At 40.2% G+C, this 19867-nt stretch overlaps 2 protein-coding genes across 2 annotated transcripts in view; one reads left to right on the forward strand and one right to left on the reverse strand.

The window, feature by feature from the left end:
- Positions 1-5582, forward strand: part of GYS2 (glycogen synthase 2) — a 51916-nt gene extending 46334 nt beyond the window's left edge. The window contains exons 13-16 of the mRNA XM_032347710.1: positions 236-331; positions 1090-1253; positions 3031-3111; positions 5116-5582. Of these exons, the coding sequence (XP_032203601.1) occupies positions 236-331; positions 1090-1253; positions 3031-3111; positions 5116-5337 (563 nt within the window). The 3' untranslated portion in view covers positions 5338-5582. The remainder of the gene's footprint in view (positions 1-235; positions 332-1089; positions 1254-3030; positions 3112-5115) is intronic.
- A 3723-nt stretch (positions 5583-9305) lies between these two features.
- On the reverse strand, positions 9306-19120 carry SPX (spexin hormone). Its single transcript, XM_032347711.1, has 6 exons — positions 17876-19120; positions 17408-17488; positions 17163-17220; positions 16542-16604; positions 15282-15365; positions 9306-10631 (listed from the first exon to the last, which is right to left on the reverse strand). The coding sequence occupies exons 1-6, from the start codon at positions 17879-17881 to the stop codon at positions 10573-10575; spliced, it is 351 nt and encodes a 116-aa protein (XP_032203602.1). The 5' UTR covers positions 17882-19120; the 3' UTR covers positions 9306-10572.
- Positions 19121-19867: the final 747 nt, after the last annotated feature.

Here is a 19867-nt window from a genome sequence, read left to right on the forward strand (position 1 = left end):
TACTTAACCTCTCTGTGCCTCAGTTTCTTCATCTGTAAGATAGAGATAATGGCAGTCTCATTTCAAGTAGTTTTTGAGATTAAATGAGTTAATATCCGTAAAGAGCTTAGTACTGTGCCTGATACAGAATAAACATCACTATTACTAGGCAGACGTGGGCTTCTCCCCCATCTCTGTGCGTCAGTGGATATAGGAGTTGATTTGAAGCCAAGCCTTTATCTGTTTCCCCTGGCAGCTGAATGTACCGTGATGGGTATCCCCAGTGTGACAACCAACCTTTCCGGCTTTGGCTGTTTCATGCAGGAGCATGTGGCTGATCCTACTGCATATGGTGAGGTTTTTCATCATTCATCTGATGTAGGGATAAGTAACCGCTAACAAACAAAGCACAGGGTCTTTAGGGAGCCTAACTCTAGAGCTATCCTGATGATTAAAGTAATGTTTATACTTCTTGTTTAATGGAAGATAGATTTAATTATGTGATTCATAGAAAAGATAAAAAAGCTATTAATATTAAGTATATTGATGTTATAGTAACTATGGCCTTAGAGTACATAGAATGGTCAGTGTCATTATTTTAAAGGCCTGTGCCAAGTTAGCAAAATTCACTAGAAATTGTTCAAGATGGCAGAAGAATCTGCATACCACCATCTCTGTGTCCGTGTTGCCCAGCAGGAAGAAAAGCGAGATGGGATGGATCCTCTGCCTACACATTGCCAATTTCCTGGTCTTCTGCAGTCTCCTTGTCATGGTTCTCTTTCCTCAGGCTAGAGCTGTGGTTCTCAGCCAGGGCTGTATAGTGGGAAAACTGGGGATCCTAAAAATCACTATCCCCAGAGATTATGGTTAATGAGCAAATTTCTTTGCAAGATCGATTGTGTTGCCTGTCTGTTGGGGACAGTTGTAAACCCGTAGAAGATCACAGAAGAAATACAGCATTGGAAGGGAAAAGATAAAGCAGAGGCAGTAGGGGAGTCAGGGAGTAGATAATGCATGTGGTGGTCTGTGATGGAATCTAATGGAATGGAAGAAAGATTCTTCTAAGGTTAGCCCTGTGTTTACCTAGGTTTTGGTTTTTGTGCTCCTCAGGTATTTACATTGTTGACAGGAGATTCCGCTCTCCGGATGATTCCTGCAATCAGCTGACTCAGTTTCTCTATGGATTTTGCAAACAGTCACGCCGCCAAAGAATTATTCAGAGAAACCGAACTGAGAGGCTCTCTGATCTTCTGGATTGGAGATACTTGGGCAGAGTAAGTTAAGTTTGGGATCAAGAGAACCGCTTTAGAAATAAGTCAAGCAGAGAAAGACAACTATCATATGATCTCCCTGATATGAGGAAGTGGTGATGCAACATGGGGGCTTAAGTGGGTAGGAGAAGAATCAATGAAACAAGATGGGATTGGGAGGGAGACAAACCATAAGTGACTCTTAATCTCACAAAACAAACTGAGGGTTGCTGGGGAGAGGGGGTTTGGGAGAAGGGGGTGGGATTATGGACATTGGGGAGGGTATGTGCTTTGGTGAGTGCTGTGAAGTGTGTAAACCTGGTGATTCACAGACCTGTACCCCTGGGGATAAAAATATATGTTTATAAAAAATAAAAAATTATATTAAAAAAAAAAAAAAAGAGAACCGCTTTAAAAATCCCACTAGACTGGGGCCCTTGGGTGGCTCAGTTGGTTGGGCATCTGTCTGTTGATCTCATCTCAGGTCTTGATCTTGGGATCATGAGTTCAAGCCCTGTGTTGAAATCTGTGCTGGGTGTGGAGCTTACTTTAAAAAAAAAAAAAAAAAGGAATATCTCACTGGACTATAAAATATAGATTCTAATCATCAACTGCAAAGTCAACTCTGTAACATAATTGTTAAACTCTCAAGTGATGTTTTCATGTACTATTTTACTTAAAACAAGCTGGCAACGTCCTAAACCCAAATCTTCATATTTAGTTTGAGCTTATAGCAGCAAGTCTATCAGATCCATCTGCAGTATTACTAGTTAGTCTTTTGTCAGTGGTTAACTTGATGCATTTCAGGTATTGTTTCATGAATATGAGGAAAACATCTAAAGAAACATTTTTATTTTGTTTGACCCTAAGCAATAAAGTGACCATATTCCTTAAGCATAGTGGGAGTGGGAATAATATAGTTTTCAAATGACAAGTACAGGAAATACCTCCTTTCAATTATACAACAGGTTTGTAAATACCTAGATGTTACATATCTTAGGACCGGGTGATTTAATGAAAAATAAACTGACTTTGCCTTCAGATCATGTAACTCCTTAGATGCCACTAAATTCTCCTTGACAAATGATAGATGCTGCCATTTGCTGAGGCCCCATACACACTAATGCCAATGCTCATCACAACCCTGGGTGATTCACTGCACTGTCTACATTTTACAATGAAAACAGAATGATAAGCCTCTTAAAAGTTATGTTTCTTTTTTTTTAAGATTTTAAGATTTTATTTGTTTATTTGAGTGAGAAAGAGAGAAAGAACACAAGCAAGGGGAAGGGCAGAGGGAGAAGCAGGCTGCTTGCTGAGCAGGGAGCCCAAGGTGGGGCTCCATCCGGGCACTCTGAGATCATGACCTGAGCCGAAGGCAGAGGCCCAACTGACTGAGCAACCCGAGGGCCTCAGAAGCTATGTGTCTTATCTAAGGTTTCAAGCAGAATTTAGATCCAGTTTGTGATTATTCAGGGCCCAGCTTTTCCCTGTGTCATACTGGTTCTCTGTAGAATGAAGCCAATGTTTTCAGTCCCCTTAGCACTCAGTTCAGAGCTTTCAGTAAGACTAGTATAGCTGTTCTCTTCAAAATTTTGTAATATTTCTTTTACTTATTCTCTGGAAAATAATAAAACTATAAACTATCAGGTTTTTTTTTTTTTTTTGATTCCTAAAATTAGGGTGAATAGGTTCTGTCACTTTAAGAATGTGTTTTATAACTAGGAGAATAAGATTTTATATAAGTTGGTTCTTGAGATAAATAATTTTTTTTAACCATGAGCTGGTTTTTCTATCACAGTATTATCAGCACGCCAGGTACCTGACATTAAGCAGAGCTTTTCCAGATAAATTCCATATGGAGCCTACATCACCACCCACGGTAACTATTTTATTGTTGTGTACTTATTTCGGAAGCTAAATTTCTTATGCATGGTAAGTCCTCCCAATACCTTTTTATTTAGGATTAGTTAAGGACAGAAACTTTTATATTTTTTCATAATGTTGCCTTAAGGCAAGGAATTGAGGAACTAACAAATCAAATCAAGTCAAAGCCCTTGAAACAGAGTTAGCCTAATTTAGAGGCTGAGCCAATGGTCAGCTAATTCATGTCACTGCAGAAGCACTTCCGTATTAAAATTCTCCCTGCCTTGGTACTTGAAACTGCTGTGCTGGACACACATTCTTTTGAGAATTATTGAAAAATGAACTGTCCTGTTTTAACAGCAGCTGAATTCGCTATCCAAGGAAATGTTTGAAAATCAGGTGACTCCTTGGCAAGTGAATTCAGGAACCTCAGGAGGCAGTGGACTAGATGAGTATTTATATTTTAGTTGGCAGTATCCGGCACAGAGTCTTCTGAAGCTCTCTTAGACATTTATATTCATGAGGCAAGCATAGGCTACTTGTCCTCACATTCACCTAAAAGGATATAAGATAGGAAACGCAGCTTGAAGTAGGACAGCATCAGACATTTCTCTTCAGTGGAATCAGTTCTTAGAGCAGTCTGTGCAGCAGTTCAAAAGCCACACTTCTTTGCCGCACCCCCACCCCCACCAGGCGAAAGCTTAGGTGCAAAAAGATAAGACCCTTATCATTAGGTATGAGATCTATCCTAGCTCAGTAGTTTTGTGCCCCACAGGAGCCAAGATGTCATGTAAATCTCCAGAGATCAGCGTCCATGGCCTCCACAAGGAATATGCACAAGTACGAGAGTCATCCAGTTCAGGGATTTCCCAAAATTGCTGAGTTCAGATGCAACTTGCCAATCAGGAGTCCCTTTTACCATAATCAGTTTTCTTAATAACACAACTTACATTCCATCTATATCAAGTGTCAAGGGAAACAGATCTTAAAAGTTAGCCCAAGGTAAAATTCCCCCATGCAGAAGGTGACAGGGTTTTGAAAACCCTTCAAAATACTAATTCCAGCTTTCCTGTTCAGGATTAATTGCTTAGCTTGATTAGAGGCAGTTGCTGGACTTGATAATTCAGCTATATTCATTCACTTGTTCAACTGATTTAATTAATAAGTATTGAGCTCCTACTCTGAGCCAGGTCCTAAGTGAACAAATCAGCTCCCCCCCACCCTTTTTTTTTTTTTCATTGCTTTTGGGGCCAATATCTGAACCTTGAAATGATCGTATAGGTATGACATGATAATAATGGGTAAGTGCTGCAACTATTTTTATACAGTTGTTCTCCCCAGTCAAACATGTGCTCTCTCCAAGGGCAAGAATCACATTTTTCTTCTTTGCTTCCTCAGTGGCGTTATGGAGCCTGACCCATAGTTGTTACTTTTGCTCATTTACTGAAATAAAAGTAACTGGTAAAATTTCAGGATCAGCTGAGTGGCCTGGCTTCAGGATTTGTTCTAGTGGTAGCTGTCCATGGTATGTCCAGATGCCCCTGTTCTGTAATTTTGTTGAGCAGGCCTGCAAAGTGGCATGGGGACTGACAGTATCAGTGGTGTAACATGACAGTTGAAATTAAAAGCTAGGGAGTGATCACAACCCTGGTACATATCTTTGCTCTATCACTTATATACTGTATGACCTTTGGCAAGTCATCTGGCCTCTCTGACCCTCAATTTTCTTCTATAGATGGGAAAAACATTTATTGGTGTTGTTACAAAGATTAAATAAGATTATGTATATACATACATACACACATATGGCACCTGGCACATTTCAGTGCACAAGAAAAGAAAACTATTTATTTAACGAATTTCTCTTAAGCTTGGTGGTACCACAATCAAAAGGAATCAAAGATAATAATAGCCCATGAACAGACCACAAAAAAAAAAATCCAACTATGTTTTGTATCAAATGCACATGCAAAGTGTTTACATCATTATAATGTCTGTGACTTATTTTTGTCTTTGGCAGACAGAAGGATTTAAATACCCAAGGCCTTCCTCAGTTCCACCTTCTCCTTCAGGGTCTCAGGTCTCTAGTCCTCAAAGCAGTGATGTGGAAGATGAAGCAGAGGATGAGCGATACAATGAGGAAGAGGAGGCTGAAAGGGATCGGTTAAATATCAAGTCGCCATTTTCTCTGGGCCGTGTTCCTCGTGGGAAGAAAAAGCTACACGGTGAATACAAGAACTGAATTCCATGCTTGTCGAGCAGAGCTAATGTAGTAAGAACAGAATAAGAGTCATTATTTAAAGAAATGAAAATGCTACAAATTTCATTTTCTTCTTCTAAGTGTGACCAAGAAATTTATTCTCTGCTTACCAAGGGGAAAAGATTAAGTGAATGGCAATTTGGTAATTTCTATTAAAATCCAAGTTATTTTCCCCTACTCCCTTCCCCCAGTAAATTTAGGAACAAGGAAGAATGTTCATTAAAAAAGGAAGACTGGAAGTGTTTTTAAAATGTTAATTTAAGCAATAAGAATTTGCATTTGCTAGTATTTATTTTTAAATTATCATCACCACAATCCTGTGCTTAGTATTTATACAGCTGCCATATCTACCAAATAAACCTCCCATTTTTCCTGCAAAAGATCCTGTTCTGAGCCCTGGACATGCACCACATACATATTTTAAATAATTCTGTCTTTAGTGATTATGTTCATGTTTCACAAGATTCAGAACCATGAGTTTCTATCTTTGCACACAATCAAAATCCATAAGAAAAAAAGCTATCTTAAATTGAGATCCTGATACATATTAACACATATTTACAAGATCATTTCTCTATTTAACAGTGGGAAGATGTTACCATCTGAGCTATACCATCTGACTATAACAGTTTTTCTGTTCTTTAAAAGGAAAGCTTTCTGGAAAACTTGGTCAATCTTCTATAACTGATAATTGTTAAACCCAAATGAACTAATATATGGATATATAACTTAATATCCATATCAATGTATTAAGCTTTTGTTGATGTCTTATTTACAATTCTTTAGACATTTAAATGAGATAACCTGTATAAACACCTGCTATGAAATAGTGCCTTATAAAGGATTATATTTAAAGCTGTCCTTCAAAAAATTAGCAAAAAGAAAATATAGAGTCTTCCTAATTATAATAAGGACAGTGTCTCTAACACATCCATGATGTGCTTAGAGACATTGTTGCATGATTGTAGTTTAACATATTTATGTTTATAATGAAATCTAAGTAGGCAAAAAACAAAACAAAAAACCCTCCTTCCCTCTTGGATTGTTCTTTTCCACAACTTGAGTATTGTTACACTTAGATAATAATGAATACCTTCATTGGCATACCAGTTCACCTGAGTCTGCAAAGGTTTTTAAAAAAGTTTTAGTCTGGGATGCCTGGCTGGCTCAGTTGGTGGAACACAGGACCCTTGATCTCAGGGTTGTGAGTTTGAGCCCTGCATTGGATGTGGAGATTACTTAAAAATAAAATCTTTAGGGCACCTGGGTGGCTCAGTGGTTTAAGCCTCTGCCTTCAGCTCAGGTAATGATCTCAGGGTCCTGGGATCGAGCCCCACATCGGGCTCTCTGCTCAGCAGGGAGCCTGCTTCCCCCTCTCTCTCTGCCTGCCTCTCTGCCTACTTGTGATCTCTCTCTGTCTATCAAATAAATTAATAAAAATGAATATATAAATAAATAAAATCTTTTTTAAAAAAAAGAAAAATTTTTAGTCTGCCCAGTGCTGGATTATTGATGGCAACAAGGGAAGAGTAACAATGGCCATGTGTGAAGTGGTTCAGGACTAGTAGAAGATGTTAATCCAGCTCTCCTACTGCCTGTCCCATTGTTCAGAAAAAGTAGATGATTGGTGATATAAGCCTCAAATCAGGCCAGAGTGGAAGATGGTTGTGAACCTACCTCATTTAGAGGTTCAGAAAGGAGAGAAATAAATTACCTAAAACCTAACCCTTGAAAAATGCCTGTTAATGCCAATTAGCCCAACATCTGCAGAGCAGTTTGGGAAAGTCTGCCAAGGAAATCAGAAAATATGACATGGCTATGTCTTTTATGATAAATACACATTTGCAGAAGTGTCAGGAAGATCTCATGATAAAAAGGTGTTTCAAAGTTACAATAACTATGAAAATATATTCCTAGTAAAGTGACACAGTGTGTGTATTCAAGTGATACCCTTGGTTGGTACCTGGTTGGTCCACTGTTATTGAAAGCACGAGGTTTCCTCAGTAAAATGGCTCAGTTAAAAAAAAAATATATATATATATTTATATATATATATAAATATATATATATAATATATATTTATATATATATATATATATTTTTTAAGTATTCTCTACAGCAAACGTGGGGCTCATACTCGTGACCCCGGATCAAGAGTGGCATGCTCCTTTGAGCCAGCCAGGAGCCCCAGAAAAATAGCTTTTTAATATAAAACTTGAAAATCCAAGTGCTTTTTCAAACGAAAGAACAGTTCTCTGATTAGAAAGGAGTACAAATGATAGATCAGATGGAAACTCACAGACTTGCAAACACTGGGTGTTGAAGGGCGTGTTTCTCCCCCGCACTCACCCCTCCAATTCAGACAGCTGTTGCCACTGGACTCCATCCCCTTGCTCCAATCCTTCCTCCTTCCCCAAGACTGACAAAGCCATGTGAGGAGCAACAGGTAAGGATGGTTCAGAGATGACTGTGTCTAGCACAGCGCCTTATACACAGTAGCAGCACAAATGGATGGTCTTATTGGGAGAAATAGAGGTACAAAAAATTGGTGTTTTTAAAGAATGTATGTATGCATAAGTTGAAGTAAAAGAACTATAGAAAATAGTTAATGTGTGCCGGACCAGCCCCCAGAAGACTTTTTTTAATGCACTGTCCCACCTGCCTTCCATGTTCGAGAGTTAGGGTGAACAGAGAAGGTTTTACATGTACTGATGAGAATATAAAGTGTTACAAGTGGTCTGCTAGTAGTTTCCCAGGGCACAAAGAGGACTCAGGAGAGCGACTGGTCGAGGGCACGTGGGGAGGTCCAAAGGGTGAGGATACACTTCTGTGAATTCATATTACGAGTGCTGGCTTCACATGCTGGTTATAAGGATCAGATCACAGTAGAAATAAGCTCCTACTAAAGGAATTCCATAGTCCAGTAGGAGGGGACCAATGTGTTACATACCCAACTTCCCTGTTTCCTGTGGCTGAAGCAAACAGTGTAACTCAAGGTGTATAGGATATAGACTTAATGCCAGTGGGAGGCTGATTTTAACAGTCTAGGGCCTCTGCCTTCTTTCCTCTCTTGGGATCATAATGGTGCTGTTGGGGTGGAGGGAGGGAGAGGAGGCATCCACTGCGGAGACCCCAGGAAACAAAGTAATTGAGAGCCCCAACTGGAAGACAGGTAGCCATCGGGGAGGAAGGATTTGGACACAAAGAGCCTAAGAGCAGCAGGAGCTGCGATCAGAGGGGCCACCAGTCCCACCTGGAGGTATTCTAGTAATGTGCCTTGTGGGCAGGTATTTCCCATTTTTAAAATATAAGGCATACAATTTGTTCACTTCAATTTTGAAAAAGATAGAAATAAAGAGAATTGCAAAGATATTCCAAGAGGGACAGAATGTTGTAGCAGGTGGGCATAGAGGCCTGTATACAACTACTATGCTTTTTTGTTGTTGTTTTTTACAATTTTTTTTTTCATTTGCATGGGAAGGGGGATTGAGTGGGAGGAGGGGCAGAGGGAGTGGAGAAGCAGACTCCCCGCTGAGCAGGGAGCCTGATTCTGAGCCCCCCAGGTGGCCTGCACCTACTATGTTAATCAGCACATCTGTATGGCAGAACAACATCCAAGGAATTCAAGCACCTATCAATAATACTTGATATTATATACAATGCTAATAGTCTTCTAATATGACACTGAATTATTTTAATAGTTCTTGGTCATTTAGAAAGTTTTTAAAAACTTTGTTTTAGTGTGAAACACGTAAGCTTGTTCTATTTAGTTGTGGGTAGAATTATTTCATATGTTGTTTTAAAACAAATAGTCTTGGAATAAGCATAATGTTTAAATAGCCAGTATGTACACCTCTATGTCAGATGAGTAAAATCTCGATAAACTGGACATATGCACCATCTAGAAAATCAACTTAAATCATAATAAATGACAAGTGCCTATTATGATACCACTTTTTTTTAATGTTAGCATTTTATTTTTGCAAGAGATCAGTGTTACAATTACTTGAATATAGCTTCATTATTCAATTACGATACAAGATACAGACAAATCTTTTAAGCAGGGTTTTGACTTCATAACATAGTGAAATTGTAATTCCCAGGTACAGATCCATTCACATAAAGATATCTTTTAGCTACTGAATAATAGCTATATACTGATAACAATAAGAATTAACAATACTTACCACTTATGACATTTATCAATAACAACTCTCAACTAATTAGGTCAAAAAAATTAACATGTTGATCATATTGTAACTCCAAATAAATGGGTTATTATGCTCACTGTGGACGTGCGTGTATGTGTGTGTGTATGTGCGTATTTTTTCAGATAGTTTTAGAAGTTTTCAGAAGGAGCTGATGAGGCATATCACTGTGTACTGATGTTATCAGGGTGCCTTTATATAATGTTTTAATGTAAAATAAAGCCTAGAGTTCTAGTCAATTACAAGAAGCAGAGTCTTTGAGTCCGTTTAGCTGTGGAACAAGAGTTACCTCTGAAAAACTGATTTGTTCCTTTTATACAATGTACCCAGAAGCAGAGTGAGTCTCCATCTGCTTATTTCCCAGTAACTCCCTGAATTCAGGGAGATCCCCAAAGAGCACAAGGGGGAGATCCCCACTACGGAACCTTCTACTGGCCTAACAGGTTCCCCCCTCCCCCTACTTTTAGCAACTACAGGGAAGTGTTCTTATCACGGGCTTCTCCCCAGTCACCTCCCTTCCCCCTCCCTTCTTAACAACTTACTCTAAAATGAACTAAGAGAATACACTCTGCTCTTTCCCCTCCAGCCTTGCTTCTCCCCTCAACCCCCAAGGAGACTGGGGGGTGGGGGGAGGCAGAAAAAGAGAGGGAGATTTGCAGCTGAGTGCAGGACAATGCAAGGGTAAAGGAATGCAAAATCCAACAATTAAGACTCACTAGATCAAGGCAGATACTTGTAACAAATAGAAAACACACTCTAAAGAGTCTCCAGTCTTATAATTACAAATGGGAGTAAGATACATGGTGACCTAACTGGACCTGAAGCCCTGAAAGAAGGCCATGATGTTTCCAGCTAAGAACCCTACATTCTTTTGCTTCTGGAAAGGATAAAATTGGTTATGCATGTTCCTAACATTACAACTGAAGTAAAAAGGGTCCAAGGGCTTTATTTACATGGTTCATATTTTCAACAAGAATGGAACTGTATTTAAATATAACTTGGTCTACTTTCACCAGTTTAGGAGACTGTCTTCTAGGACTCTGGTTTGATCAAAGTTTTCTTCTCCAGCTGTAAGAAAAAAAGAAAAAGCACATAAAATAAACACACTTCTCTGTGTTTTAAAAGGGAAAATGATGATGTAGAGAACCCTAAGAAATAAACATTTAGTTTCCTAAATTATGTTAACTCCTACACTTTGCTACTGAGAATCCAAAAAAGTGTGCTTTGATTATTTTGGTTTAAAAATCTTCCTCCTCAGCTCAAGACACATAGGGGAACTCACATTTCACATCTGACTCTCCAGAATGAATGAAACTATAATGTGTTATGCTTGGTAGAAATCTGAAAAGGCCTCATGTCCTGCTCTAAGTGTGCCCCTTCAGGTTTTTAAAATCCAGCACAAGAACCATTCAATTGCATCAAGGTACTGCCTCTCTATTTCCTGTTAATAATGCATCTTACTTGGGAAACATGACACAGGAACACTTTTGCTTATATTCTCTTATTAGGTGAGCTAGAATAGACCTGGGGAAGAAATGAGACAAAAGGAAAGGACACTTGTTAGCTGGACGGGATTGGAAAACTTTAGTACATGACGTATCACTTAGGGGCAGAGTGAGTAAGCAATCAGACTGTAGCATGTTCTGGGGACTGTAACAATGAGTAGAAGAGCTAAAACCTACCAGAGGTAGTGAGGGGAAGTTGCCAGAGGAGAATGCTTCTCCTAACTTTCTCCAAGGTTACCTCTATGTAAAACCACATTCCTTTAGTTAGTTACAATATAATTTGCATGTCTGAGTTACATTTTAACCTGAATTGCTGGCATATTTTAGAATCCAACAGATGGTGGGCTGTTCTTTAAAGAAAAAAAAAAAAACTCAATAAGAGGGTATCTTTTTACATTGGTCACTAAAATAAAAACTCACTATATAAAATAAGGGCCTACTAATGCTTAGGGACTCTGGAATGAAAATAGTAAAGGTATTTAAAATAGTAATGAATATATCATATGGAAATCAAAAACATTTCCTTCAATTTAAACTAGTAGATTTTGCTTCCTTATTTCATCATCAGAACCAAGCTACTCTGGAACCTTTAATGATCAAAAAATTACATTTATTTTCCAAAAAAAGACTTGAAATTGGGACCTATAATCACACACACTCTTCCCTAAAGTTTCTTCTTTTCTTCTTCTTCTTTTTTTTTTTTTTAAGTTTCTTCTTTTTTAATTTGAATTTGAGTTAGTTAACATATAGTGCAGGATTGGTTTTCTGGAGCCCTCCTTAAAGTTGCTAATGAAAATCCTTCTTCCCCTCTTAAAATTAACTTCTCCCCATTCCATTTTAGTTCACCTTTTTCCCCCCTTGATCCATACCTCTTCCCAGCAACCAAGTCTAAAACTTCCCTTTCGACCCATCTTCACCAGCACTCTCCTCCTACTGATTTCAACAAATAGTAAATAGTACTATAGTAACAGTAACTATTACTATACTAGTAGTAACTATTACTATACTATATAGTATATAGTATATATACTATACTATTACTATTACTATACTATATAGTATATACTATATACTATAATGTAGTATATACTATACTATATACTATATAGTATAGTAATAGTAATAGTATAGTAATAGTTACTACTACTATAGTAGTATATATACTATATACTACTATATATACTATATAGTATAGTAATAGTAATAGTTACTACTTCAACAATAGTAAATAGTAAATAGTAAATAGTACATTTACAAATAGTAAATGTACCGAATGTGGAATTTAGAAAAGATCACCTTGGCTGTAGCATCTTCTACCCATTAGCAACCATTTCTTACCTTTTCATTGCAAGAGCTCTGAGAGCCATGCTGGTTAGTACCTGCTTTCTTCTTTTCAAATTCCTTCTAAACAAGGTTTCAGGAGGGGCATGGCAGTAGCAAGTAATATCACTGGACAGGAACTGAGCAGAAATCTTGTGAACTGCTGCTCAATGACCTCTCATAGCCAGCACGATCTTCCTTTCCTATTGACTTCTGTTCTCTCATTAACTATTCTGCTACATGTGCTGCTTCAATCACTCTTTCCTTGAAACTCTCCACCCTTGCTTTCTGGAAATGCTGTTATCCTGGTTCTCCTCTTGCATTGCTGCCTTCTCCTTGGAACGTCCCTTCACTGATAGGACAGTCCTCCTTTAACCTTCATCTCTAGGTATTCTCTAAGGCAAATCCTTTATTATGTGGCTTTCTCCTGCTCTATTTGAGGCCTAGAAGAGATGTCCATTTTCATGATTTCAGCGTTTAGTAACTGGCTCTGAATTTCCAGTTGTTCCCATATCGGACTGATCATCAGAATCATTTGGGGGAACTTCTCAAGGATACAGATTCTGAGGTCATTCAACTTTTACCGAATCATAATCTCTGGGTCTAAGGCTGAGAAAACTGTATTTTGAGTAAGCCTTCCAGTTAACTCCAGTGGAGCCAGTCCACAGGCGGATAGTGGAGAACCGCTGACCTACACACTTTTACTCACTAGACCATTTCTGTTACCTCAAACCGAACCTTAATTATATCCACATAAATGTTCATTCATCACCAGTATCACCATTTCAAAATGTGCTGGACTCTGGATTCCCTTTTATACCTCCAGTAAACAGCTATCTATGTTATCCATTCTTCCTTCTAGGATCCCTCGGACTTGAGCTTCCCCACCGATTCCCATGACTGACAGCACCTCCCCTCCTCACTCCTGTGGTGTCCTGTCATGTTCCTTGGCTTCTCCCTGATTCCCTTCTACGGGCCTTTCCTCTTGGACACAATGCATTTGAGAGCCGGTATGGCATAATGGAGAGAGCTGTAGAGTCACATGGACCTGAGTTAAAATCCCAACATCCCAACATCACTAATGGTGTGACCTTGGGAAAGTAAACACACCTCATGAAGATTCCATTTTCTGAGCTAGAAAGTTTCACATCCATATCTGACACACAGCAGACCTTCCTATATTGTGGCTATTGTTACAGTTCTTATTGTTACTCCCTGTGCCATGATCTGATCCATCCTCCTTCACCACATCATCCCTCTGCTGCCAATCCAGAAGGCATCTTCCTGATTCTCAGACAAAGAGTAAATTACATTCGTTCTTCACCCCAGTTCCAATAGATATCTGTTATGTAATAGTGGGCAATAATAATGGATAATAATGTGCTTACCTCCCAGGGTCACCATTAGGGTGCATATGACGTGCTGAGAACAGTGCTGGGCTCCTTGCATTGCAGTAAGCCCACCACAACTATTAGCTCCAGGTAGTGGTGGTAATAGCAGGTAATCACTGTCCTAGCTCTAACATAACCACTCCTCCTGCATTCTGCTATTCCACTGACTGCTCACACTATTTTTTTTTTTTAAGATTTTATTTATTTATTTGAGAGAGCGCACATGGGAGCACAAGTGGGGGTGAGGCACAGAGAAAGAAGCAGGCTCCCCGCTGAATCCCAGGACCCCGGGATCATGACCTAAGCTGAAGGCAGATGCTTAACTGACTGAGCCACCCAAGCGCTCCTCACCCTATCTTTTTGCTACAAAGGTCGTTCTCATTCCTGCTTCCCCTTAATCTGGTTTCCTCTCTACCTGCTCTGTTTGCTGGTACCTAGCAGGCGTAAGGGCACATAATCCCATTTACCCCCACAGGGGCGCCAGCCTCGCTCTGAATTCAGAGGACACCCAATGCCAGTCTCTTGGATTTGCTTCTCATTGGTATCTTTTTCACAAGAAAACTATAAGCTTGAAGCCAGAAAGTAGCCTTTGCTCTCTTCTCCTTGCACGACCCTCCCCATACGAGGCACTGAGGATATATATGTCTTCCCCCTCAGCATTAGTGTCAGAGCGCTCGGCCAGCAGCAACCTGTGCTTTGACCACCAGACCACTTGCTATATATTTTTAAAATACTTAAACACTTAAATTATGTCACAATATGGCATCATTACAATTTTTGAGAGGGAAAATTCTGGGTCTGTTTATTACGCTTTGATGACCTCTATTGTTAATAGTAATTAAAATTATGTACCTTGTTTCAATAGGGTCTCATAGCAATCCTGCACATGGGTATCATTATTCCATTTTACCAATATGAAACTAAGACTCAGTGTCATCCAGCTTGTAGAGCAGCAGAACCAGGATTTGAACCCTGGTATGTCCTCCAAAGCTTACATATTACCAAGATGCCTTAATTCAACTTGTGATTTCAGTAAGACATGGACAAAATGTCTCTATTTGAAAAGTACACCTAATCTTCATACAGAAGGAGCTGTATAATGGAAATTACACAGGCTTAGAATCAGAACTGGCCCATATCTATTAGGATGTACCAATAACATTGCTATGTATTCAAATAAAAATATTTCATTTTCAGCAATTTCATTTGGTTCCATCATTTGGTTCTAAATGAAATAAGGTTACAGTAGGCTCTGGATTATGAAATTAATATGAAATTCCCCAGCATCATCAAAGAAATTTTTTTGTTCCTGGGGACTCTCCTTAGTGAGAAATGTACTAGTGTTTATACAATAAACATGTCTGAGTTTCTGGAGTCAGGGGACAACTGTTAATTATATTTAAAAATCTGAATAAAGGCAACTTTGTTGTATTCAACACAGAATCCCAAAAGTAATCAAAGCTTCCCTGTCCCGCAGCTGAAAGGAGTCCCTAGACATGTACCTTCTTGTGGTTTCTGCAAGGAAGCCAAGAGCAGAGCTGCTGCCTCTCCAAGAGTTAGTAGCTGGGGATTTGGGCTGCGTCTTTCTGGAGAAACAAAAGCATGTACAGATTCTATTACCATTTAAGTACCCCTATTCTGATATGCTATAAATAGAAAAACCTTTATGAAATAGATTTTTGATCCCTTAGCAAAGCCCCCCACTTTATACGGAAGACTGATTTTTAGGAATTGAAACATTTTACACTACCTATAGATGTTACTTACAAATTGGTTATGGTATGTATTACAGGTATGGAAGAGAATTTAAACTACAGACTACAGAAAACAACATGAAAGGAGGGTGGATTGAGATAAAGAACCCTGAATGATTTCACCCTTCAGAGCTTAAAATGGAATGTCTGGGCAGAAACATTTAGACGTAATGGGTACTCCTGGGAGCCTGGGCTACTTCCTCTCTCCTTCTGTCCAAAGCTGTTTGAAATAATAATCTGCATTCTTGGCCACGCATAAGGCTCATATCAGTCCCTGGCCCTATTCTTAATGGTCCCTACCTTTTAACTATTTCTGTGTGTGTGTGTGTGTGTGTGTGTGTGTTTTAAGACTGTATTTATGTATTTGACAGACAGAGATCACAAGCAGGCAGAACAGCGGGGTGTGGGGGAGCAGGTTCCCCTTTTCAGAGAGGGCCCAATGCAGGGCTTGATCCCAGGACCCTGGGATCATGACCTGAGCCGAAGACAGAGGCTTTAACCCACTGAACCAGCCAGTGGCCCCATAACAATTTCTGCTTTTGAACGGCTTTATAGCCCCTTCAGTAATGTAATAGTGGTGTACATTTGAAGTTTCCACGTAAGTCAGTACTTTAATAACAACAAAAACATTTAAGAGGAAACCGTTTAAACATCTTGGCATAAACAGGGAGGTACATTTTGGGAGCAGTTGCTCGGTTCTCGCTCCCCCTCCGTTACTCCTGTTAGGTGAACCCCCAGGCCTGTCCGGTCCTCGGATAATTCCCCCAGGACCTCTGCACCCCCGGCGGCCAGAGGGCGGTCCGAACGGCCCAGACCGAGTTCGGCTTTAGTGAGGGGCGCCGCCGCTGCCAGCTTAAGCTCGGCCCTGGCCGGCTCTCCCCGAGGGCGGCCCCGGAGCTGCGTCCCTGCCGGAGCCGAGCCGTTGTGAGCGGGGCGCGAGGCGCAGCGTGCCCGCCTGCTGGGTCCTGCTACCGGTCGCCGCCCCAGTCTCCTCCCTCGCTCACTCACCGGGCGGCGGGCGGTCGGAGAGGTCCTTCTTCCGGCTCTGGTCCGAGATGAAGCGACGCCCCTCTGCAAAGGCGAGACGCGGGGCTCAGCGCCTGCCGGGTGCTCAACAACCGGGGTTAACTTGGGCTCCGCGCCGCGAGTCCGCAGGCCCGGACGGGTGGGGCGGCGGCGCCGCGGCAGGGGTCCCGGCGGGACTGCCTGCTTTCCGGCGCTCCCCCTGCAGCCCCGGGCTGGACCCGGAGCCCTGCCGGTGCCCTGCCCGCACCCTGCCCCTACGCTTGCCCGCGCCCGGCAGCGCCCTGTCCCCGCGCTTGCCCGCGCCCTGCCAGCCCCAGCGAATGGGTTCTGAGCAGTGGTCGGGTGCAAGGGTCCTTGCGGCGTTTCCCAGGCAAGAGCCAGCTATCCACCAGGTCAGAATGGAAAGGTTCTAATAATCAGGGAGACTTTCTCTTCCCTGCCAGAACCCCCCATCCCTTTTCTTTGACGGAGACCAGACTGACCTCGATTATTTAAGGGAACACACTCGATATTATTCTCTCCCCACACATCTATCCCATGGATTCATGCACCCGAAGGTTCCTCCTTTATTGCTGTAGGAAAAGCAAAGTATTTGGAACATACGTGCACCCTTCAGATAGAGCATAGATTGAGGAGTCCAGTTCCGTCTCTCAAAGAGTCCCTACAACCCAGGGAGAAGAGAAAAGCAGTTAGTAAGACATTGTAGCGCAGTCCTCTGTTAGAAAAAAGAAAGGAAGAGAGGGAGGAAGGAAGGGAGAAGAAACAGAAGGAAGGAAAAGGGAAAGTAAGGAAGGGAAGGAACAAAAAAGAAAAAACATCCAGGAGCCCCAGTTTTTGCGTTTGATTACCTGTGGCGCACTCCTGGAATTTCCCAAGAAAGAAAACACTAAGAAAAGAGCCAAGGTTGTTGCCACCAGACTTCTGAGTCTCTATAAGAAAAGAGCAAAGAAAGTAATTTCTTATGGGATCTTCTACTTCTGTGACACCTGGAAAATTACAAACTTCTTAACTTTTCCATGTGCTCTGCTTTAATAATACTCAGTATGTAGAGGAGAGGGGGATTACCGAGGCTGCCTTATAGTTAAACCACGCAAGAATTCCCTTTTAAAATTTTTTTTAGAAATATGTTACTTTCATTACTTTGCCCAAAATGAGTAATCTTTTTTCAGCAAAATCAAATGATTCTGATATTTTAAGGTGTATTGTTTAAATACCATTTGGCCTATAAAAAGCTTATTAAAGGTAAAATAGGTAAAAAGCTATAAAACTTTTCATAAACAGCTTAAAAGTCTCAAGTAAATAAAACTTTCACTTACCTTCATGTTCAGCTCCTTTCCAGAAACTGCAATAACTGTAACTTTACCTACCAGTTTTCTAATCTTGTTCTGAGACTGGGGCTTTTAAATCTTAGTGTCAACGACCCCTCCTGATCTTCACTAGAGTTAGGGAGTCCATAGGGACTTCTTGTCAGTATTCAAGATTGAGAGGATCTGACAATTTTCCCGGGGAGATTCATTTGCAGGAAGTAAAGAAATGATTGATGAGTGGACATCATTTATTTAGATACTGACCACATCAGCCAGGAGATAGTAGGAATATATCAGCGTCATTGTTTTCGCCTTTCCCGCTAGCTTCCCAATTTATTATTAGTAGTAGAGAAAATGATTAACAAGCCTGAGTTGAATCAAAAGTAAACAAAGAAAGTAAGCAAACTTGTCTTGGGTAGCTTGTTATCAAGCTGATGACTGACCAAACATGAATCTTTGAAATAGAAAGGTTAGGGAATCTCAGTGGAATTCCACATCATTCCTTCACTTCCATACCCATTCAATTATTTAACAAACATTTATTGAATCCCTACTATGTATCAGACATTTCTCCTTCTAGGTGAAGAGACAGTCATGCATTAAAAGGACACTGTCTCTGCCGTGATCAAGCTTATCTTCTAGTCAGGGGAGAACTTCTGTAAACTAGTCAACAGGTTAACAAGGTAATTTTAAGATGTTTTAAATGCTTTATAAAGCAAAAATAAGTGAGGTGATGTGATAAATAGTGAAATACATTAGGGAAGGTAGCAGTTGAGAGGTTTCTGGAAAAATCAGGTAGAGTCAGACATGAGATGAATCAGAGTGAGAATTAGGATAATAGGAGGAAAAAAGAAAAATGAAATCTTGGGATGGCAAAGAGCTTGGCTTGTTTGAGGAACAGGGAGACTAATGAGGCCAAACTGAGTGGTCATGGGGTGATAAGGGAGAGTAATTTGAAATGAGGTCATAGAGGAAGAAATGGTTCATATGGAAACATGATTATAAGCAAAGGATAATGATGGCTTAGACTAAGGAAGGACTTGCAGGAAATTGAGAGCTGTAGATGAATTTGAATAAGGTAGGAGGTATAAATTGGAGGTATAAAATTTAGAACCTGTTGTTAAATGGGATATGAGTGTATAAGAAAAATAAATCAAGGATGAGTCTTGGGTTTCTGGCTTAAACACTGTGTATGATAAAGCCATTTACTGAAATTGGGAGACTTCATAATGAGCCAGTTTAGAGAGAGGAATTAAATTGAATATTAAAATTAAAATATACGTTAAGGATCTAAATTGAAGTGTGAAGTAGGCAGTTGGAAATGCAAAACTCTACAGAGCTCAGCAAAGAGGCCACCAGCCTACAGCTTTTTTTCTAAAGGCAGAAATGGTCAAATTTAAGAATTGTAAGAATTTTAAGGCAGGAAAGGGATTGGGATTGAATGAGAACAGTTTGAGAGTGAATGGAATTAAAGAAGCGAATCAGGAACAGAGCTATGAAGACAAACATGCAGAGAGGAGCAGAGGGAGAGCTAGCTAAGCAAGTTGAAGTGAAGCTATCAGAAAGAAAAGAGAAATTCCTGGAGACCATGAGGCCGTGGAAACCAGCTGAATATTCATTGACCCTGAGAGGTCACGGTAGATGAGCACCAAGAAGTGTGCACTGGATTTGGAAATACAATCGTTTTTGAGAATATAAGCTATACAGGAGTGGGTTGAAAGTGAAGAGGATATGAGGAAATAAACACAAGTGCAGATAGCATTTTAAAGTTAGCTTCACTACATTTCACTGAAAGGGAGAAAGGAAAAATGAATTTTTTTTAAAGATGAATACTTGAGTGTGGTGGAAGTATGTTATTATTTTTTTGACCTTTCAGTAACAACTGAACCCTTTCATTTTTAAGGAATTCCCCAAATTCCTTAAATTATGAATTATGGCATTCTGAATCTTGGTGGGAGGCAGAACCTGACTTCTGTTCTACAAGGCGGAAATGTCAGACAC

The sequence above is a fragment of the Mustela erminea genome, chromosome 6, assembly GCF_009829155.1.
Source record: "Mustela erminea isolate mMusErm1 chromosome 6, mMusErm1.Pri, whole genome shotgun sequence".
Taxonomy (NCBI): Eukaryota; Metazoa; Chordata; class Mammalia; order Carnivora; family Mustelidae; genus Mustela; species Mustela erminea.

What these genes read in the sequence shown, in the direction of transcription:
- SPX (XM_032347711.1), bottom strand. An exon ending in GCTCTATCTGAAGGGTGCAC is followed by an intron (nt 16,605 to 17,162) that starts GTATGTTCCAAA and finishes TCGCCTTTGCAG; the next exon opens with AGGGGCGTCGCTTCATCTCG. An exon ending in CTCCGACCGCCCGCCGCCCG is followed by an intron (nt 15,366 to 16,541) that starts GTGAGTGAGCGA and finishes TTGTTTCTCCAG; the next exon opens with AAAGACGCAGCCCAAATCCC.